Source organism: Rattus norvegicus, chromosome 1 (genome assembly GCF_021556685.1).
Source record: "Rattus norvegicus strain SHRSP/BbbUtx chromosome 1, alternate assembly SHRSP_T2T, whole genome shotgun sequence".
In the NCBI taxonomy this organism is placed as follows: Eukaryota; Metazoa; Chordata; class Mammalia; order Rodentia; family Muridae; genus Rattus; species Rattus norvegicus.
Genome location: NC_141534.1, coordinates 2716017 through 2739944, shown reverse-complemented (window position 1 = coordinate 2739944; position 23928 = coordinate 2716017). Strand labels below are relative to the sequence as shown.

Genomic DNA, 23928 nt, shown 5'->3' with positions numbered 1-23928 from the left:
AGGAAGAACAGAGCATATGCAGGAAGGGGTTGTGGATGTGTCTGCATGTAAGAGCTGAATATTGACCCAACCTTGAGGTACATGGCACCCAATGTGTAAGAAGCAGCACGCCAGGGAGGAAAGAATACAGAGAATGCAGAGAACTAAAGGACCATTGAGGGAGGATGATTGTATAAAGGGTGGAAGACGATGGTGTTTGGTGTCATTTGCAGGTAATCACACCTTGCAGGTCACTGTACAATCTCAATATAATCAAGGAATATTCATGGATGGATGCTGGGCCTTCACGATTGATAGACAGTATCCCTTCTACTTTTATCCAAAAAACCTGACCTGGAGAGAGAGTCATCCTGATGCCAGCAGGACCGTGAGTCAATGGCAGAACAACAGGGAAATAGCCCAGAGTCTCAGGACGTGCTCCATGGGGGATTTCAGCCAGTGCCTCAGGAAATTGTTGACAGACTCCAGAGAAGTGCCAAGTAAGTAGTTATGTAGATGATCACGAGGAAACACCCACAGAGTGGGGAAGGCAAGACTATTCTCCTGAAATGGGTGACGATTTCCCTGTATGGATATCAGCATGAGTGTATGATCAGCCTAAAGCTTTTCTCATTTTTCTCAGGATCAACAATAACGACCTTGGATCCCACCCAGCCTTCATCTGCCACCCAGATTCCACCCACAGTGGACAGTGCCTCATCTGTGTTTACCACCTGCAGTCAAAATATATTTGTATTGATTCCTTGTTTAGCAATATTAATCATCAATGCATTGATCCGTTAGGTGCCTTTGTGGTTGCTACCATGATGAAGAAAAAGGTAAGGAAAGGGCTGGGCTCACTCTTCTTCTTGGTATATTAATCAGGTAAGAACATAGGAAAGGGGTCCCAATGGTCTAACGCAAGCCACTCTCTATCTGTGTACTAGAATGAAGTCTAAGCTTAGTCTTCAACCCCCTCTCCAGAGTAATGTTGGAGATGATGATTGTTGGGCACAGGAGGAAGGCAGAGTCAGCATAACTCTACAGTCAGCAGAGGATGAACCAGGAATGTCCTCGTGAGGGAACAGAGAATCCATAGTCCTAGGATCCAAATAAGATACAAGGAAAACCTAAATGAGGTGTTCACTCATCATAACAACAAAAGTTACCATAAGAATGTGATTAAAGGTCTGGTTTTTTTCTGGCGATGACATGATCCAGTGCAGTAATTCTTATGCCCAGGGCCACGTGTGTACATCAACAGCTCCTGACTTAGGCCAGCCCTTAATACAGAAGGATCAGATTGAGCAGAGTGTTCAAGAAGTCGGCTGACCTGTAATCTGAGCACTCAGGCAGCTCAGTGAGAACGACCACCAAATTCAGGGCCAGCCTGGGCTGCATAGTTGAATCTTGTCCAAAGAATGAAGAAAACTGCAAAGTCCACTCATTTAACTTGGTCCCTCTACCTAGGCACAGTTGCATGCATGTGAAACTGTGACTCCAAGTCTCTGTCCTCTGAAGTTGAAGCCGAGTTTAGTCAGGGAATGTGAGATGAGTGCTCACAACTGACATTCTTGGCTTTTTCCAAATACATAAGAAAGGAAAAATATAATTTGTGTAGAAAATGTCAATGTTCTTAGTATTTTAATGTGTTCTAAAAATGTTTCCATATAATCATAGGTTGGTATTTTAATGTCAAGTGACATTTCAGATATTTAGTCAATATCATTATTTTTAATAACTTATATTGCATAAAAGTTTTAAATCCACTTGTATACATCTGCAGACCTACATTTCCTCTGTGTGGGAAGCTGAGGCAGGAGGATTGCCACAAGATTTCAAGCTTGTTGTCAATTACATTCTAAGCTTGGGTTCGGCTTGAGGGATACAGAGAAGCCTTGACTCCTAAGAATTAAAAAAAAAAAAGAAAAGGTAGAAAGAAGGAAAGAAAAGTAAAAGGCCAGCAAATACAGACAGAGTTATATTTTGCTGGCTTCCTATATTTTCTGATATTTTCATGTTTCCTGATGTTTTTAATATTTCCTTTTTATTCACAATTTTTGGTGTATTCGACTTTCAGCTCCAGAAACATTTTAAGCCCCATCTTACCTGAGCTTGTGGTGGGAAAAAATATCTAGAAAAAAAATAACCGAGAAAAGGATTGGGTAACTGAGTCTGGTCTGTGATGTGGGCAAGTGTCTGGGAGAGGGAAGTAGAGTGGATGCTGAAGCTGATGCCCAGGAACTCACTGTAAGCCTCACCCCTTTTTGTCACAGGTGCTCCCTGCTGTAGTCTGATCTGCAGTCTTCCTCATCAGCTGTGTCTGGTGACACTTGAACATTGCCTGTGGCTTCTTCCTCAAAGTCTCAAACATAAGTATGTCTGACGGCATCTTCGAAATCTGTGCTGTTGACTTTGGACCAAACTGTTGGGAACCCAGCAGACTGATGGCTGTCAGAGCCTCACTCCCCAGGGCATCAGGGTGCCCTAGGCCATCGCTATAAGCACTTTCTCTTGCTCTGTTCCTTCTGCTTTCTTATTCTTGGATGGAGGCGTCATGGAGATCAAGGCAGCTCTAACTCTAAATTATTGATCGCTGTACAAAACAGGGGCTTGCCCTTGTGACTTCATTTTACCTGGAGAAGTTGGTTCCTTTCTGGATGCAAAGCAGATGTTGGGTGACAGGACACCTTCCTGTTAGCACAGACACATGCCAGGCAAATACCACCCACGAGGCAAAGGCTGGTAGTTAATGTAATCCTAAAGGTAAAAGTGCATCACCTCTACTCTTATCTAAGTTGGTTGGAACAAGTTAGCACAAATGAACCTCAAACCATACAAGAAAACCAGGTCTGAAGATTTATCCCACCCTCACCTGGAGCCTTAAAGGGTCACCTAACCCTACAATATTTATGTCACAACAAACTAGCCACCAGGATGTCTATGTGTCAGGGAACCTGCAGGCAGGGAACTCCTGGCCATATTAAGCCCTCAGCTCCATCCACACTGTTAATGTCTCCTCCTTGAATCACTGTCTGACAGCTCATCTGCTGCTCATGCTAATGTGGGTCTGCATCTCACCTGCTGGATCCTCAGTCCTGCACCTCACCTGTGCAGTTCACTCAGTGCTGAGGCCTGGTGCAGCCCTGCAGCTCTCCATGAGCTCCCTTCACAGCTCCTCTAACCACCTGTATTCAGTCTGTCTGTGTGTCTGTTATCCCTCTGTCTCTGCCTCCAGGCTGGTCTCTTTGAATTCCAATGGCAACTCTTTCACTCTTCTGCAGCCAATCTGTGATCTGAGGCCATAAGAAAACTGTGTGATGTTCAATGTGTGATCTGGGAGTTTATCTCATAATTAAGAGTGGAGTAAGAGAGCTAGGGACTGGCCAGTTGCCAGTGGTAATTAGGACTACCTGGCAATCACAGCCAGTGAATTGGATGGAGCTAGAAATTAAGACACATATGTGAGCACCTATTTTTCCTGGCATAGCTCACTCTGGATTTCCTCACAATATTCCTCACACATCCAGTGAATAAACAGACCATTGGCAAAGAAATTGGATACACACAACTTTTGTTCAAAGAAATGCATTGTCTGGTGATAGAAATAAAATTCTTCATCCCTACCAAACCCTGGCCAACAGAGACTAAGCTTGCTCCACTGATCCAATGCCTGCCTCACAGTTCAGTGCACCCTCACACTGTTCAGGGTGACATCTGACCAAGGTGTGCGGATCAGGGGAGCCTTCCATCAGCTTCTCATGATGAACGGGTTAGCAAAAATAAATAAAGAAACAGTAAGAGAAGTGAGCAAACCTCAGATCACACATGTATGACCATTTATATCTAAGGAGGTTATAAAATTATACTATATTATGAATTTATGGTGTGTAAAAGAAAACTAAGTAAATTGGTAGCTAAGGTAAGAAACATGAGTATCAGACTAAGAAAAGATAAATCCTCAAACAGTGTGGCGTCCAGGGCCGCACAGGGCCACAGATGATAATCACAGTCTTAGAGTATATGGCTCTACCATGCCAGGAACTCAGAGGGGCCTGGCACAGGCATCCAGATGTTTCAATCACAGCGGACAAGGATATAAATATTTTAGTGAGGAACAAGGGACAATGAGACAGTTTAGTCGTACAGTGCTTGCCCCTTACAAACACGAGGACCTGAGATTCCTCCTCAGAACCCGAGATTCCTCCTCAGAACCCATGCACTCTGTGATGGCACATGCTTGTAATCCCAGTGTAGGGAACAGAGAGACAAGTGCATCTCTGGGGATTCCTCCTCAGCCAGAATAGTTGAATTGGTGAGTTTCAGTAGAGATGAGCGCAAGACACAGTGTGCATGGCATCCTGGGAACTGACATCCTAAGGTAATGAGTATTCTCTGAAGTATGAGTATATGAACAAGCATAGGCACATGTGTATACACACACACCCAGACACACACACACACACTCACACAGAGAGAGAGAGAGAGAGAGAGAGAGACAGACAGACAGACAGACACACACACACACACACAGAGAGAGAGAGAGAGAGAGAGAGAGAGAGAGAGAGAGAGAGAGATACAGATTCTGAACTCAAACACAGGTAGTCACTTCTACAGAGGCAATATCCTGAGCAGAAAGAAGTGTTTTCATACTAGTTATGAGATGTCACACCTGGGCTTGTCTTCTTGGCCATTTGTATGTTTGTATTTGAATACATAAGAAGGGAATCGGTCTTGTCTTCTTAAATAGCAAGTTTCATAGAACCTTTTTCAACCACTGATCTTTGTTTCCTGGGGTGGGCAGGATTTACCTTTTAATTGTGTAAGGAAACAGGAAGAACTGAATCAGAGTCCAAACATTGGAATGTGGTTATTAAAAGAGAATATTTTGATTTTATTTTTGAGGGAGGGACACTTTGTCTGCATAGCTGCCCTGACAATGGGCAGATCATGACATGAAAATGATGCAGAAGACTTCCTTTTGGAAGGGCTGTATTGCTGAGAACAGTGCATTGAGAGCCCTGTGTGGGGTCGCTGAGCTCTCAAGGGGTCCTAGGACCATAAATCTTAAGAAGGGATTGACCTACGTTTTGCAGAGGGAAAGGTTGGTTGTTGCATGAGGTTGAAGGCCAGACTCTGACATCACTCAGAGATCCAGTGGTCCTTGCTGCTGACAGTAGGTGTTGGCACACACGGTAGTGATGTATGGCACTATCTACATTTTAGTGACTTCTAATCTAGACGACAGACACCATACTGGAGGGTTAAGTGAGACCAGCCAAAGTGAGCACAGAGTCAAAGACACCACAGACATAGACTGTGAGAACGAATAGTGAACTGTCACGGAAAGAATGTGTAAACATGTCCACAACACTCCCAGGAACCTGATTGATTGCAGGTGGGGAGCTCTTCCCTCAGCAGATCCCTCAGGGGCAGGCCTTATCATGACTACAGTTGGAGGGATGAGCAGGACCTGACAGGAGCTGGTTCAGACATCTCCCATGGCCTTGCACCTCATGGGAGAAATTTCAGAGAAATTTAACACACTACTTTAATTTAAACTGGAGAATACTGGGCAAATATGGGGTCAGAGTGTGAACTGCACTTTTCATAGTATTCAGTGTCAGGTGTGGGCATCTGTCCCAAACATTATTGACACTCAAGGGTCTCATCATCTAGGGAGAGGTGGGTGTGGAGGAAATGTATATTGTGCAAATATCAAATGGGTGATAGACTTAGAATTGGGAATAATTTAGGATTGTAGAAGAGGATAAATTAGAAGGGGAGGGAGTTAAGATCTTCAGTTCTCTCAGTTGAACCAGGTCCTGGTGAGAATCCTGGTTGCAGCTGGTACACTTTTAAGTTTATATTATTTGTAGCTGTAGTTTTGGACAAGTTTATGAGACCATGTAGACAGCACCAGCTTCGTTGTGTAGTTCACAGATGTATTTTTATAGTGGTTACTTTCAGGGGTGTAGGAGAGTTTCAAGGAAACTTTGTCCTTATTTCTCATCCACAGATCCTATTCTGGATAATGGTATTTCTCTGTGAAATGACCCTAAAATTGAATGCTGGGATCTCCACATCCTCTCTGTAGTTCTCATATCCTTTTAGAGCTATCCCCCTGTCAGCTATGCTGGGACATAGACAACCTGGTGGGGAAGGTGAAAATCACTGCTGTCAGCCCAGCCCTTGATGCTCATTGCTTTAGGCCTCTAGCTGTGGCCATTGCAAACTCAGAAAGTCAGTTACACGAGACTTGAAGAACAGGTTGTAGTTTTAGTCTGTTGCATAGCTTTTAGGAGTGACCAGCTCACAGCTCAAGACACCTATGAATGTGGCCAAATTAAATGCAGAAACTTCTAAAAGTTATTTAGACGCAGTTTTGCAAATATATTTTGGAAACTGGATTGTATGGTCCTCAAGCCTGAATTAGGACATCACTTTGTGTTACAACATTGAAAGATTAGACCCTTCTGAGGAATAATTATGAACAAAATCAGATTCTAAATCAATGTTGACTATGACAAAATTGTATTGTGAATTTGAATGCCCGATAAACTGAGAAAAAATTACAAGCAATAATTTTGCCACACTATAAATGTAATTAAAGATGTTTTATTTTTTAAATCATACAGTTTGGAATAAACTGCAACAAGCCCACAGACCTACTTTTTTACAGTCCCTTAGAAGGGCTTTATTATGAACTTATCTTCCAAATCTTTCATAGCAATAAGCACATTCTATTCATCAGAAATTTGTACTCTCACTAGGCTTATTTTTTGTGGTAGGTGGGGGTCTGATTCCTTCTTTGTAAGTTGTAATTTAGTCTTCTCTTCCTAGAGATATAAACCCCGAACACAGCAAACCTCCCCATGTTTTGTCTGTTACAAATTGGTCTTAGATGCACAGTGCTACCAAGTATTCCATTGTCATTGGTTAATATGCTTTTTTGCACCAAGGTTCAAAACCTGGTGGCATTGCTTGTGTAATGCTGATGTTTCCTTGTTTCTTCAGAAACTGGAAATAATCTAGTGTGTTAGATTTGTTTGTATCATATGCATTAAAAGAAATTTGAACTAAGCGTGCGTATTCCATTGTTTCCTTGTCAGCCACTTTAAGTTATACGCTTTGAGGGAATTATCATGTAAAGACACCACACATCACCCATCTGTAGGGGGAGAAGAGTTACAACAAATCAGAGACACAGACACACAGCTGGGCCTGGCCTAGAAACAATGGAAAAGCCTTGCATGTGTGGACAGGAGTTCCTGGACAGACATGAACCCACAAAAGCTAACTGAGCAATCCTCAGTGAACTGAGATGCTGAGGGGCCCAGGTCCTGAGACATATTTTCTAGGGCGATCTTCAGTCCCCTGAGGAACCAATTCCTGTCTATGTCCTTTTGTGTCCTAACTTTTTGTGACTCTTAGAAATGTCTTCAAAATATACGAAGAAATGCTCTAACTTCACCAACCCAAAAGGTTAGAATTTTATCAGATGCGATATGGGCACAGAGTTGAGATTCGACAAAATTGATACAACACATCTTCCTGCTGTGTATACCCATTCATTTGAGAGATTATTGATTTATGACTTTCCTTGTCTCTTCACTACAGAAAGTTCATAAACAGAGAAATATGACGTAAAAATATGGGTAACCTAAATCTGTGGTCACTTTGGCAACCGCATGATGGTCATGGTCTTTCATATTTGTCTCCAGACTAAAGTGGCTCTTACCCTTTGAAAGAAGGGTTCTTTTTCTAAGACATGGACGTTATTGGCTATTTTGCCTCTCAAGGGTAGTGGAAATCTTTCCCTGGGTTGGACTCTGTTTGTAAGCTTGGTGTATGTTGTGAACTTTGGACTACTTCATATTCTTTGTAAATCTTTAAGGCCACAAACTGTCCTGGCCCGCTTCTGAGGAGCTCCAGCAGCCTGATCCCTCCCCCCAGACCTCCCTAATTGTTGTAAGGGTGCTCCAGTCTCTATAAGGGTCATAGAGTTTATCTCTAGCCCCTCAGCAGGACAGTGCCCAGGTCAAGCTCACATTAGGTGAAAAGTTTGTACATAGGACAATTCCTGAATAGAAAAACACATGAATCCCTGAACCTCCCACAGAATCACACAAATTCCTGCATAGGAAAACCCATCAATCCCTGAGCTCTCCTAAGATCAGGACTTAAAATCCCACCAATCTTCACCCTGGACACCTCCAATCTAGGAAGCTCTGTCCCCAGAAAACCATATATAAGCCCTTCTCTTGGTCCAACCCGGCTGACCACTCCCTCTCATGAGCAGTGGCAGTCACTCCTGGATTTGTTCCTCAGTGCCCTGGATCTCCCTAATAAATCTCTTTTATGAAATTGGCTGTCTGTGACTCTATTGTCAGAGGATGGCAAGAACCAATGAAGACAAGAAGGGAAGAATTGAGGAGAAGGAGGTGGCTGAGGCTCTGTGTGGAACTTTAATGTTTTCAGACTTTATTTTTAATGCTGGTTCCTAAACGTTTTAATCTCTCTTGCACCTCATGACCTACTAGAGGTGGTGGCAAAGAAATGATGTGGGGGACGTGGGGGGAAGTAGACCTTTGGAGCAACTCTTGTCTGTGTTGTCTGGAAATTATCGGTTCTGTTCACAGGTTAGCAGCAGCAGCCTGATCCACTCGCAAACACTTTACAGATGCACCAGCAGTCTAGTTCCATAGAGCCAGGAGAGCAAACAGGAATTAGCAGCAGTGGCACTACCTAGCAGAGACAACCAGGCCTCAGCCTTGGCTCAATCAGGAGGATGGACCAGGAGGGACGCCAGGAGACGTTTTGGCTGTGACTCTCTTGGGGAATGGAAAATCAGTGAAGGTGTGAGACACAAACATTATATAGCTAGCTGTACCAGCAAGCCAAGGTTTGTCCCCTTCACTCTGTCACATGTCCTGTATGTGTCTTGCTTTAGCACAGCTCTTGTCTTAGTATGTGATCTAATCAGCCCAAGTTGACAGTGGCAACAAATTGGAGCTCAATTATAGATGCTGTAAGGATAACCAATCCATGTGTGTTGTTAGTAAAGACTCTTTTACCATGTGTCCTGTCATGTGTGTGCTATAGCAGAGCATCTACTCTCCTTTGTCTGCCCTAGAGAAATGTTTCTTTATGAGTCTGTCTTGGTCTTTCACCTGAGTTCACTTCGGGACACTCCACTCCTTCATGTGTTTGCCCCAGCAAAACAGCATCTAACACAATTGACTTTCCTTTTTTTTTCTTTTTTTTCTTTTTTTTTTTTTTTTTCGGAGCTGAGGACCGAACCCAGGGCCTTGCGCTTGCTAGGCAAGCACTCTACCACTGAGCTAAATCCCCAACCCCCACAATTGACTTTCCAAAGAAGCATTAAGTTTCCACTTCACCTGAGCTCCTCAGCTATTGGGGATATCCTCCCCTAGGAGCTGCAATGCCTCTGCTGAGGAGGCGTCATCTCAGAGCTGTGTGGTTCCTGAGCTCCAGTGTCTCAGGGTATCCTTCTGTTAGGACACTGTCCCGCCTCAGAGCTATGTGCTGCCTTGGCTCCCCTGTCTCAGGATACCTTAACATTGGGTACCTTCTCCTTTCAGAGCTGTGTGGTTCCTGAGCTCCTGAGTCTGAAGACATCATCCCATCCAAGCAGAAACTCCGACAGAAGCAATGCCCAGCACTGTAATAGCAATCACAAAGAACGTGTGCCAGAATCAGTTTTCATCAAAGTGCATACTTACTAGACACAAAGGTGCCTCAGGTACAGAGCTCATGCAGCACCTGGATAGGTACCCAGAGAAGTCAGGAATGAACAGTAAAGCCTCTTAGGGAGCCTTAGGTTAGAAACAAAAGCTTCTGTAGCTTAAGGAAATGTTTTGAGGGAGAGGGGCAGCTCCCTAATGTTCTGGTTAAATGTTCTGCAGCAAGAGTGAGGGAAAGGCCACACTTAGGTAAAAGAAGTGCATGAGAGAACCCTGCAGGCTGAGACAGGGGAGAAAAACAAAGGGAGGTCAGAGGGTGGGAAAGTGGAAAGCAGTGTCAGGCAGAGGGAGACTGATGGCCAAAGAGCCAGAGTTTGAGCAGGGTTTAGTGAGAGGATTTGCTGGGGTGCACAGGGCAACTCTCTCACACATGAGGATCCTGTCACATAGCCATGAAGGCATAGCTGTAGTGATCACAGAATGCTTGTCTGAATCATCACCAGAGAGGTGATTGAGAATAGAGCTGATATGCCATCAGTAAGGTAGTGCTCTCTGTTAGAGAATGTGTCCTAAGGAACAGTGGTTACAAATGAAATAAGTGTTTTCTTTGGGAAGTACTGAACATCGGATCTAGCCAGGTTTTGAGAATACTTCATAGAGTGAATTGGAAGGCACTATGCCTAAGAGACAGCGTTAGTCCTACCTAACACGACACTGAGTCTGAAAGTGCCCATTAGGTTGTCACACCCAAGCTCTCCACAGTTACTCACAAGCCATGCCTCCTTTCTGGACATCCTAAGAGAAGAACTCTTCTGAAATGTGGGGCTGGAACTTAGCTTCATGGCAGAGAAACTGCACAGATAGTTTTCCTAGATCAACCGCAAAGAGAGAGTCTGAAAACTTGCAACCTGAAACTGACTGCAAGTCAGCTCTGAGAGTGTGCTGGCTATTTACATGTGGGATTCACACAGGATGGAGTTATTATAGTGTAAGGTATCCCCCACGACAGAATTGAAGACCCAGAAATGAACCCACACACCTATGGGCACTTGATTTTTGACAAAGGAGCCAAAACCATCAAATGGAAAAAAGATAGCATTTTCAGCAAATGGTGCTGGTTCAACTGGAGGTCAACATGTAGAAGAATGCAGATCAATCCATGCTTATCACCCTGTACAAAGCTTAAGTCCCAGTGGATCAAGGACCTCCACATCAAACCAGATACACTCAAACCAATAGAAGAAAAAGTGGGGAAGAATCTCGAACACATGGGCACTGGAGAAAATTTCCTTTACAAAACACCAGTGGATTATGCTCTAAGATCAAGAATCGACAAATGGGATCACATAAAACTGCAAAGCTTCTGTAAGGCAAAGGACACTGTGGTTAGGACAAAATGGCAACCAACAGATTGGGAAAAGATCTTTACCAATCCTACAACAGATAGAGGACTTATATCCAAAATATACAAAGAACTCAAGAAGTTAGACTGCAGGGAAACAAATAACCCTATTAAAAAATGGGGTTCAGAGCTAAACAAAGAATTCACAGCTGAGAAATGCCGAATGGCTGAGAAACACCTAAAGAAATGTTCAACATCTTTAGTCATAAGGGAAATGCAAATCAAAACAACCCTGAGATTTCACCTCACACCAGTGAGAATGGCTAAGATAAAAAACTCAGGTGACAGCAGATGCTGGCGAGGATGTGGAGAAAGAGGAACACTCCTCCATTGTTGGTGGGCTTGCAGACTGGTACAACCATTCTGGAAATCAGTCTGGAGGTTCCTCAGAAAATTGGACATTGAACTGCCTGAGGATCCAGCTATACCTCTCTTGGGCATATATCCAAAAGATGCCCCAACATATAAAAAAGACACGTGTTCCACTATGTTCATAGCAGCCTTATTTATAATAGCCAGAAGCTGGAAAGAACCCAGATGCCCTTCAACAGAGGAATGGATATAGAAAATGGATATAGAAAATGTGGATATAGAAAGCTTTGTACAGGGTGATAAGCATGGATTGATCTGCATTCTTCTACATGTTGACCTCCAGTTGAACCAGCACCATTTGCTGAAAATGCTATCTTTTTTCCATTTGATGGTTTTGGCTCCTTTGTCAAAAATCAAGTGCCCATAGGTGTGTGGGTTCATTTCTGGGTCTTCAATTCTGTCGTGGGGGATACCTTACACTATAATAACTCCATCCTGTGTGAATCCCACATGTAAATAGCCAGCACACTCTCAGAGCTGACTTGCAGTCAGTTTCAGGTTGCAAGTTTTCAACCACATCTACACAATGGAATATTACTCAGCTATCAAAAACAATGACTTTATGAAATTCGTAGGCAAATGGTTGGAACTGGAAAATATCATCCTGAGTGAGGTAACCCAATCACAGAAAAACACACATGGTATGCACTCATTGATAAGTGGCTATTAGCCCAAATGCTTGAATTACCCTAGATGCCTAGAACAAATGATACTCAAGACGAATGATCAAAATGTGAATGCTTCACTCCTTCTTTAAAAGGGGAACAAGAATACCCTTGGCAGGGAATAGAGAGGCAAAGATTAAAACAGACACAGAAGGAACACCCATTCGGAGCCTGCCCCACAGGTGGCCCATACATATACAGCCATCCAATTAGACAAGATGGACGAAGCAAAGAAGTGCAGGCCGACAGGAGCCGGATGTAGATCTCTCCTGAGAGACACAGCCAGAATACAGCAAATACAGAGGCGAATGCCAGCAGCAAACCACTGAACTGAGAACAAGACCCCCGTTGAAGGAATCAGAGAAAGAACTGGAAGAGCTTGTAGGGGCTCGAGACCCCTTATGAACAACAATGCCAAGCAACCAGAGCTTCCAGGGACTAAGCCACTACCTAAAGACTATACATGGACTGACCCTGGACTCTGACCTCATAGGTAGCAATGAATATTCTAGTAAGATCACCAGTGGAAGGGGAAGCCCTTGGTCCTGCTAAGACTGAACACCCAGTGAACGTGATTGTTGGGGGGAGGTTGGCAATGGGGGGAGGATGGGGAGGGGAACATCTATAAAGAAGGGGAGGGGGAGGGATTAGGGGGATGTTTGCCTGGAAACCGAGAAAGGGAATAACACTCGAAATGTAAATAAGAAATACTCAAGTCAATAAAAAAAAAAAAGGTATCCCCCACGAGACTGGACTGTAGGCAATTCTCCATGACATTTATTACTTTATTGATTCATAGGGGAGGGCCCTACCCATTGTGGGTGGGGCCACCCTTGGGCTGGTAGTCCTATGTTCAACAAGTAGGCAGACTGAGCAAGCCATAGGGAGCAAGCATTAAGCAGTTCCCTCCACAGTATCTGATTCAGTTCCTGCTAAGGACAGTGTCCTGAGTTCCTTTGGTGACAGACTAAGATGTACAACTCTAAGCCAAATAAATTTTTTCATCACACATAGGATTTGCTCATGGTCACACAGCAGTAGTAACCCTAACTAAGACAGAAATTGGTACAGGATTATAGAGGATTGCTGCCAAGACCTCATGATGCATTGTGGGAAGGACTTGTTATATATATATGATCTAGACATGTCACCGAGTGTAGAGAGCGCAGTGGGCTGCTCTATAATAGGATGGAAGGGAAATTATTAAGAGCAATGCAGACGATGGAGGCCTCACTTGCCAATTTTCAAAGGGAAGCAAATCCCAACCAAGCCATTAGTGCTAAGAGTCTGTGGTGTCTGCTCAGCTATAGCTCAAGAACCTGGATTCTTTTGCAGCGGTCCAGGATTCAATTCATTCCCAGCCCCAGCAGGTGGCTCACAACCACATGTAATGACAGCACAGAGGATCCTCTCTACTTGATGGGCACCTGCCTTTAAGACACAAGCTAATCACCTGGTAACAGTGTTTGTTTGTAAGACTTATATTAGGTCAAGGTTGTATAACATCACATTTATAATGACCAATTTGTGGCATTTGTTAAATGTCTCATGAATTGAAAGCAGAAACAAACTTACATAGTCTCTTGGTTTCATACAATCAACTTAAATGAACTCTCTTTGGGGGACTTTATCATGTAAACATGTATAGCACAATATTGAATGCAAAAGTGGAAGACAAACGTATCAATTCATAGTCAGGGGTCACAGCTGCACCTGAAGACCAAATGGCACACGAGCAATTTCCTGAAAACACTTATGAGAACTCTACTGTGAGACTCACAGGACACAGGGATGGTAGTGTGTAATAGTTGTTTCACTGGAGAAAAAACCTAGATAATATTCAAAGCACACACCAGAACGTGATAGAACATGGGAGGGGAGTCACATTTAGCTTTTTTCTGAGTCCCAGGCAGCAGGTTTCCAAGCCAGTTTTTAATGAGAGTGCCCTGGGGTGACTCAGATGCCACAAACACTAGGTGTGACATTTCACTGCTGCAAACTCTAAGCACCATTTGGCATCAAGCAGTAGGACAGTGGGGAGAGGAAGGATGTGTGAGGGCTCCACACACCCTATATTATCTTTCCTCTATGGAACCTTGTTGCATGGAGCAGGCATCCCCTTACTCTTTGTCTTTTTCTATTTACACTTCTGTCCTCCTTGAGAAGGGACAAATATCTTACAAACTCTACAAGGCCATAGACACCACCACAGAGTACTATACCCACCAAAACTTTCCTTCAGCGCATGTCAAAAATACAAGCTATCCCATGACTAAGTGAACTTTCAAAATAATTGATCCAGAAACCAAAGGTACAATAGATATTACAATTAATCCTCAAACAACATGAGGTTAACTACACCCATGAAAACACATGAAATAAATAATCTCACTACAGGAAATCAAAAGATAGGAAACACACACACACACACTCACACACACACACACACACACACACACACACACACACACACACACCCAACAAAATAACAGGAATTAGCAATCATTGGTGTTTACTGTCTCTAAATATCAATGGACTAAACTCCCCAATAAAATGACGCAGGCTAACAGAATGGATGTGAAAACAGTCTTCTGCTGTATACCTCAACATTAAAGAGAGACTTTACCTCAGAGTAAAGTGTTGGAAATAGATATTCTCAGAAAATGGATCTAAGAAGCCAGCTGGTATTAAACAAAATAGACTTTCAACCAAAATGAATCAACAGAGATGAGGAAGGATGCTTCATATTCACCACAGCAAAAATCCACCAAGTTGGCATTTTGATTTTTAACATGGTCCTATGTGAAGAAATGCACATCTGTAAAAGAAACATGACTATACAGCTTAAACCACATAATGAACCTCGCATGTGAATAGTGGGATACTTCAACACTGTAGTCTCACCAATGGACAGTTCTAAACTATAGATAGAAATAATGGAGCTAACAGATGTTATGAAACAACTGGACCTAACAGATACCTACAGAACAGTTCATCCAAACACAAACAAAACACCTTCTTCTCAGCACCTCACAGAACCTTCTGCAAAAGTGTCTACATATTAAGTCAGAAAGCAAGTCTCAACAGATACAAGGAAAATGAAGTAACACCCTCTGTCCTACCAGACCACCACTGATTAAAGCTGGTTTTCAACAACAGAAGGCCTACCAACTCATGAACACTGGCCACCTCTCTGCTGAATGAACATTGGGTCAAGGCAAAAATGAGGAAATTTAAGTTTCTAGAATTCAATATAAATGAACGTGCAACATACCCAGACTTTTGGTAGTCAAAGAAAGTGACGACATCAAAGTTCCACCATTCTTGGCTCTCCTGGAGACAGCCCGACATGAGGGCACAACAATTACAGCACAACTGCTCACTGTCCACGGGACCGAAGAGACGACAGCATACTTTGGTCCTGTGTGGAACAGGTCAGACATCACCAGGATTGGACATGGTACTTGTGGCTGAAACACAAGATAGACCCAGGTCAGTATGGAAACAACAACATCCGTCACAATCTTCCAGCTCCCTCTGGTCCTCCTCCTAGGTGCTTTTCCACCACACCAAGAGACTAAGGTGGGTGTTGAGTTAAGATACACTGCACCCTAGGTCACAGCTGATGTCTGCAGAAGCCAATATATTGATGAAGGTAGGGTCACAGCCCTGTTTACACTAAGAATATTACCAACTAACATCAATGATCTGTGCTCAAGTGTCCTTCATGGGTGTGAACATCCGGAATGCGTGTGAATTGCCAAGGTCCAGTGGTTTCCCACCAGTCCCCTGTTCTGCTGTCCTTGGGTGTAACTCCATCCTGCCAATCAGAAGTACCCTGGACTTCAGGATACAATACATACTCTATAGCCTTGGTGTTGCACGAGCTTTTAAAAATGGATCCATGCCTCTGGTCTCAATTTCTTAGCCAGTGTGGCTATGGTAGCATACTCGTGCATCTGGCATGGTGTCTGGGGGAGAGAGGAGAACAGCAGAGCTAGGCTGCCTAAATCAGAATCAAGGCTTTGCTGGGTGACCCCTCATATGTACCTTAACATCTCTGAGCTCCCTATTTAAGGATAAAATAAATTAGTGTAGGGGACCCTGGGAAATGGGAGCTGTGAGCATGCCTGTCTGCCACTAACTCTTACAGAACCTCCTTCCTGCCCCTCTCTCCAGACTGACACTGACAGGTACTACATGCTGGAAGCCTTTCTTAAGGATGCCAGTAGGCAGGAGCCTGGGAGGAAAGGAGAGCCTGAAGGGGTGGAGCAGGGTTGTGGCTCTCCCAGGGCTAAGAGGAAAAGTCACAGCACTAAGTGCTGTCATGAAGAAACTGGAGAGATCTCCTACTAGTGACTTGACAGCACACCTGAAAGTTCTAGAACATCACCCGTAGCCAGGTAAGACTTCTAATGGAGGTATTGGGAAACCATCCCAGACACAAAGCCTGTGACCTATAATTTGTTTTGTCTATGAGACATGCTGGGAAGAAGATGGAGCAGAAATTGAGGGAGTGGCCAGCCCATGCCTGGACCAGCTTGACATCCATGCCCTGAGAGGGCGTCCACCCCTGAGACTTCTCATGATCGTCGGCTGTACTTGCAGACAAGAGCCTTGCATTATCATCAGTAGAGAGGCCTCAGCCAACAATTGATGGAAAGAGATGCAGAGACTCACAGCCAAATATTAGGCAGGCCTTGGGCGATCCTGTGGAAGAGTGAGGAATGAGTGCATGGTCCAGGGATGTGAAGGACACAAGAAAACCCACAGAATCAACCACTCAGGTCTTGCAGGGGGACATCGAAACAATCACAGAGAATGTGCTCATATGATATAAGGCAACACCAGCTGATTAATACACCCAGTAATCCCAGTGCTTGGTTACAGTGGACATATTCTTAGAATCACAGGTTTGGATTTGCCTTTTCTTTATTGAATGTTTGTACTGTGGAAATAATAGCTGGTGTGGATTAAACCAACTTTCCCTAGTCCATGTGGATCTGTTCCTCAGGAGAAGATGATCTGCCATTGACTGTTATCTCCCACCCAAAGGTTGAATAGAAGCTTATGCATGATTTTAATTCATGTTTTGTGACATTATGTATAAGTACCGCATTTACATCAGTTTCTCCTTATCTCTTCTGCCCATGTACTTCCTTATCCTCCTGCTCTTTCCTCTCAAATCCGAGATTTCCTTTGCTTCACTTTAGTTGGATAATGTATAATGGATATCTACACACGTCATATGTACATTTCTGCTCCCAAGTTTAACCATTTAAGCATGACTGCTTGGACCTAGATAAGCTTTCGGGTGATGACAACCCTAAAAAAACTGATTGGACATTTCTCTGCAACCATTGCTTGCCTGTAACTCCTCATCTAGGGATGGATTCTTCCGAGATTCCTGCTGAGATTTGAATAAGCTTGATGATACTACAACAGTGTAACACTGAGCAGACCTCTCTACAGCATGGCATATCAATATTTTTTCCAGCAACCAATACTTACACTCCAATTCTGAGGATATCTGTGTACCTCACACAGTATGTGGCTGCATTCTTGTGTATTTCCCCCTTTCCATTACTTAGCACGAGTTTCTCACTAAATACCCGGCTTAAAGAATAAGGATACACAATAAGCAATATGTAGTCCTGAAGTTTAATATGGGAGAGTGATTCAGTCACTATTCTGTTAGACGCACCAATATGAAGACCTGAATATTATCCAGAAATCCCACATAACTAATGTCCAGGATGGGGGATTGTACCCGGAATCCTAGTGCTGGTGAGACAGTTGAGTCCCTGGGGTCACTAGGCAGCCAGCCAATCCTGATTAGTAAGCCCCAGAGCAGAAGGCGATTGTCTCAAAAGTAAAATGAGCAGAATATGAGTAACATCATTCCCCTGCCTCAGCCTCTGACATGGCATTGAATGAATGGCCAAAGTAGTTAGGGGTTGTTTTTTTTTTTATTGTTTTTTTTTTTTTGAGTTTGTCCCTCTGAAATAAACCACCTAGAGGTGTTTCTGCTACATCCCATTCTGCCTGTCCTTACTGAATTGCTTCATGCAGCTGCTGTCCTGTATTTGGATTTCTTAGGTAATGTCTCAGCTCCCTATGGCTTATTTAACAACTGACTAAAAGCAGCCTGGCTTAAAACAGCAGAAATGAATTCTCTCACTGTTCTGGAGGCAGAGACCTGAAATCCAGGAGTCAGCAGGAACATGGATGGTCCTTTAAGGCTTCGGGAAATACTGGCTTGCCTTTGCCTCTTTCCAGGGGTAGCGAGCAATCCTTGGCATGTCTCCATTTATAGCCACCTAACTCACAGCTTTGTTGTTTTAAGATACGTGTGTGCTGTTTTTCTCTCTCTTAAAAGGAAAAGTCTCTCACCCTGGTTTTTGATCACCTCTTCATATATCATAATCATAATTCCAGGACCTGATTTCCATACAAAGAAGCATTCTGATACTCTAGGGAGTACTTCAATGTATTTTTAAGGGTACACAATATGAAAGCAGTCAGAAAATATTATTGAATGTGTGTGTATTAGTAAGGAGAGTATATAATTAGTATTATTTAGTCCTGTATTTGAGAAATGTGCAGAAAAAAGGATAACTTGAAGTTTAACAAAAAGGATCACAACAACAAACTATCAAGTAAAAAAAATTCAGACAGCAAAACTAATCATACCTAAAGTCTACAAACATTCTAATCAAACACTCAAAAGACTTATGACATAAACTTAGTCCTCTACACAGTTAGACTAGCCATCCTGAATAACAATTTCTTAATGTAGTTAACAAATTCTGTTACCAGTTAATTCATTTCACCTGGTAACTTAGGGGCTGGAGAGATGGCTCAGCACTTAAGGGCACTGACTGCTCTTGCAGAGGATCAGGATTCAATGAGTAGCCAGTGCCCACAGGTGGCTCCCAACACCACAGGTGGTAACTGCAGGTGCAGAGGATTGCCTGGACTTGGGGGGCACCTGCATTTAACATGAACTTAAGTCATCCAGGGACAATGTATGTATGAGGTTTGTGTTGGGTAAAGGTTGTATAAGGTCCAATTTATAGTAACAATTTTGTGACATTCGTTAATGTCTTATGAATTGAAAGAAGAACAAAATTCAGGTGGTCTGCTGTTTCATATACTCTATTTAAATTAACCAATTTTGGGAGATTTTATCGTGTGAACATATATTACACAGCACAAAATTGTATCCAAAGGGGGAAGACAAATATCAGAGTTGCAACTAACAGCTGGAGCTGAAGATTGAAGGGCACACAAGCAGTTACTCAAAAACAATCAGGACAACTCTAGCAGCAAACTCAAAGGACACAGGAGATGATTGTGCTTACGTGGTGTTTGGGGACATGACGAAAACAAAGAACCAAAACTTTACTTTCTCTAGGGTTTCATGAAGCTGGAGAAGCAAGGGCACCAGAAAAACTCAGAGCCAACAAGCATTAGGCTATCATTTCACTGCATTCAAGCTGTGTTTCATCTGAAACTGGAAGACCGGATGCAGGGAATGAATCCACACAACCTCCCTTATCTCCTCTCTGCTTGGGCACAGGACTTGTGCAGCAGCCATCCTCTTCTAAGCATTTCAGGATTCTTTATACATTTGTCCTGCTCCAGGCCTGAGCGTGAGTGCAGAGAAATGACCACGGCAGAAAGAAGACCAGGGTCTCACTGAATGGGTACCAGAGACAGGTGGAGAGCAGTGGCCTTGGTTAGAGTTAGAAAGACAAACTGAAACTCCTGATAGGGATGCCAAGGACTTTGTTTGGGGCAGAAGTGGGGAGTGTCAAGGCGGAAGTTGGTGTGTGTGGAGGTGGGGTCTGTTGTGGGACAAGCCAGATACTCTGAATGGGCAGAAAGTTTCTCTTTGAGTCAGAGCTATTTGAGCATTGCTCTCTCTTGGTAGCTCAAGTCAGCTCAGATGTCAGTGCAGGCTGAAGAGAAGAGCCATGGCCTGGGCAGGAGGCCCCAAACTCAGACATTACCTCAGGCTGTGCTACTCCACTCAGTTGTTCTCCTGTTTGGCCTGCGTGGATGTCTGGCAGTGAGCAGAGGTGATCTGACTCTGGGAGCCTGAACACAGGGACCAGAAGGATGAACCTGATTCCTGCTTGGCCATCATGGTCCCAATTAGAGCCCTTTCCCCCCAGGGCAGAGGTCTATGTCTAGAATGCCTCTGGGCAATAGACAATAGCCTGCCATTTCCCCTCCCTGGCCACTCAGAGGTAAACATACAGAATAAAAAAAATCATCCCTGTAGAATATGCAGGATCTAGAGCAAAGTGGGTCATTATGGTAGGCTTGGATCCTAGACTACTGTACAGGTGTCTAACCCTTCCCACCCTGCAGATCCACAACCTCTCCTGCTCTCCCTGATGACTCAGCCCCTAACTTCCCTTTCCATCTTCCAGAGGGTCTACACACACACAGACACACAGACACACAGACACACAGACACACAGACACACAGACACACAGACTCACAGACACACAGACACACAGACACACACAATACATGCTGGCTTTTAAATTCTTTTCAGTTGCTATGACTGAATGACTGACTCAGTGGAAGGATCATATTCTGTAATCCAGGCTGGCTTTAAATCTCACCTGGTGCTTCTTGATAGATTTTTATATTTCAACACTCGGTAAAGGTGCCTAAAAGTCCTTGTATGGTAAATCATCCTGCTAACGCAGGTAGAATCTATGGCATCCTACAAACTTAAGACAGTCAGAGATGACACAGAATTGAGAATGCAGAGCTGGGGGACATCTTGAATAGAGACTTGTCTTCCTGTCCTTTTGCGTGTCAGATAGATACATGGGTGGGGCAGAAACATGGTCTGCTCCCACGCTGGAACCTGCCTGCATGTTTCTCTCACAGATTCACACGCTCTTAGTTACATCTTCATTGTCAGGCTCATAGCACCCCTGGCCATCCTTGGTGTGAAGGACAGTGCTCAGTGCTCAGACGCAATGCCCTTTTAGGTCGATAATGAAAACAAGGCCACACACACCTTTGGGTAACCTGGGAAAGATGGTAAATGCCACTTAAGTGTGCATGTTTAGCCCAATGTTTAGCTGGAGCACTTGTGGCAGGAGTTCAGAAAGAAGCTGGCTAACATCCAACTGGGCATCTTCAAGACCAGTGGGAAGGATGCGATAGATTACAGTAGGAAGAGACAGTTGGCAAGAGAGAGAAAAGGGAGAGCGCATGTAGGCATGCGATGGTGAATGTCTTTGTGTGTAGGAGCTGAGCATTTGTGGTACTGAGCAGACCCAGGGTACACAATGGATAACAACAGCAAGTTGTGTGTCAACAAGACTGACACCCAAGCCTGGAGAGAAAGTCTTGACCTTTGAGGAGGTGACAGATGAATCAGAAGTGAAGGATGACTGAGTTGTATGTGACTTGCAGGTCACTCCACTTTACAGACCGCCATGCTTTCTCAGCACAGCCAAGGACCAATCGTTGGTACCTCCTGGCTATTCCACATCAGGGGAAATTATACTTCATCTTGAACACTATGACTTTGACCCATTCTTCTCTACATTTACGAAGCATCTTTTATTTTTTAAGATTTATTTATTTATTATACAGTACACTGTAGCTGTCTTCAGACACACCAGAAGAGGGCATCAGATCTCATTACAGATGGTTGGGAGCCACCATGTGGTTGCTGGGATTTGAACTCAGGACCTCTGGAAGAGCAGTCAGTGCTCTTAACCACTGAGCCATCTTGCCAGCACAGGAAGCATCTTTTAAAAAGTCAGCATCCACACACCAGATATCAACAGCCATGCAGAAAATGCCTCTCATACACTTCCACTTTCTCTGAGAGAAAAACTAACACACACACACACACACACACACACACACACACACACACACACACACACCAGAAGTAGAACTTATGACATTCCAAAGTACCAATTACACAAACGTCCAATTTCAAGATCCACTGAGAGTTTTTGGGCTTGCTAATAAGAGTGGGGTGAGGGGTTACTCACAGGAGCTGGGGTGACTTCAAAACAGCTGTGCCACTGCAGAGCCCACCTCAACACGTGACTCCAGAAACAGCACAGCAGCAACCTCAGGGACAGGTTTGGAGTTTTCTCTGTAGCTGGTTTGGCCAGAGTCTCCTCAGCAGCTTGGAGGGTCTCCTTTCTTAGACCCAGGAAGTTTGCTCATTTCCTGCAGGTGAGAACCCTCCCCCATCCTCTCAGAGAGTGCTGCAGTCAGAGTTAAGCAGGTAAAAACATCAAATGACATTTACATGAAGGCAGAGCACTTTGTCTCACAGACAGATCAATGCTTACAGTAAGCCCAAAGGGACAATCTGCAGAGGACCCAGGCTAGCTGATTTCCAGCCCCTTTCTTGTCTGTAATACACTGAGATCCTAGTTCAGTTCTCAAAGAAGCAGCAGGCAAAAGCATTACTAATGCTTTAAGATGTCTTCTCTTTCCTTAGGAGGGTGTTCCTCAGCAAAAACCACATCAGACCTTAACACTTCTGTCTGCAACCAATGAAAAGGGCAGAAAGTAGGGTGGGGCTATGTTTAAAAAGTATCAATTTCAGTCATCTCTGATATCAGTCAGAAGTCACGTGGGGTGTTCCAGAGTAACCTCGGTGCTTCAGACACATGGGAGCTTCATATATTCTAATCTCAGATATAAAATCAAGTTCTGCTTCTTAAGTCTCTGAGGAGTAGTGGTTCTCAACTTGTCTAATTCTGTGACCCTTAAACACAGATCCTCATTGAGGTGAATCACAACTATAAAATTTATTCCACCCAAGTTAAACAATTACTAGAAAACAGCTGTGAGCAGTCTAGCAAGAAGCTCAAAGGACAGAGAAGCTGAGTGGCTGTGATTCATCAGAGTGTTCCACAGGAGAGACCTGCACACCTCAGCCAGGGAGATTAGCCTCAGCACCCAGGAGAGACAGCTGTTCTGAGTTCCCTCCACTGAAGCTCCCAAGCCAGTGTGAGGGAGACTCAGTGCACAGAGGGTCTGTCAGACTCAACAGTGAGTGTCATTAGCTGTGGCTTATCTCACACAGACAAGCACTGAGCATCTCAAGTTCTTTATCTAAGTAACCCACAGGTTGGAGGTACCAGTGAATCTTCACCTAAACTTAATCTCTGTCCTGTATATACATTCACTCACTGACAACCCCCTATGCACATACCAGCACCTTCTAAATATACAATGCATGTGCAAGCACACACACACACACGCACACACACACACACACACACACACACACACACACACACACACACACACGAGGAGATTCACAGATTTGTCCCCAGCTGCGTCATGTAACACTGGTGAAGAAATTCATGGCCCTGATGTGAGACCTGTGGAAAAATGTGTGTGCAAATGACTTCAAAGTCTGCAACGAGGAACTCCTCTGGAAAAAGAAATGGTTCCCTCTTGGGAAATGGTTTCAGAATGAGGTCAAGCACATTTAGGATTCAGAGCCGGGCAGAGCTGGTGGTCTCTGGGAAGACATGTGGAGCCTGTAAATCCACACACAAGGTTAACCTCTGTCCTGTGAACACACACACACGCACACACACACACACACACACACACAAGCCCCTTAACAAACATGTAGTTCACAGCCAAAAGCACACTAAAAAATCGATTCATATGTAGTCTGTCAGGGATTTGGACATTTCTTATGCAGAAGCCTGTTCTACAACAGAAAGAAAAGGGTCAATTCATTTTTGACTCATTTACATGAATGTTTTACCAGTGTGTGAC

The 23928-nt window shown here is 43.9% G+C and overlaps 1 protein-coding gene and 1 long non-coding RNA gene across 8 annotated transcripts in view; one reads left to right on the top strand and one right to left on the bottom strand.

Moving 5' to 3' along the window:
• The window catches only part of LOC120098766 (histocompatibility antigen 60b-like), a 134474-nt gene extending 127414 nt beyond the window's left edge, over positions 1-7060 (top strand). For 4 of the 7 annotated variants that reach the window (XR_015648938.1, XR_015648937.1, XM_087604469.1 and 1 more), the window contains 2 exons: positions 213-479; positions 623-1893. Coding sequence is in view for 2 of the 7 variants with exons in the window: in XM_087604477.1 (XP_087460603.1) it covers positions 376-479; positions 623-818; positions 2256-2276 (321 nt within the window). In the remaining 5 variants the exon portion in view is untranslated. Of the gene's footprint in view, positions 1-212; positions 480-622; positions 1894-2255 lie in introns of those variants that run through there. The other 3 variants (XM_087604472.1, XM_087604477.1, XM_087604487.1) reach the window with 3 other exon arrangements.
• Positions 7061-8449: 1389 nt separating this feature from the next.
• LOC148006809 (uncharacterized) lies at positions 8450-22622 on the bottom strand. The gene is made up of 4 exons (XR_015648941.1): positions 22167-22622; positions 15400-15595; positions 9572-9664; positions 8450-8813 (listed from the first exon to the last, which is right to left on the bottom strand). It is a non-coding gene; the product is annotated as an uncharacterized LOC148006809 (long non-coding RNA).
• Positions 22623-23928: the final 1306 nt, after the last annotated feature.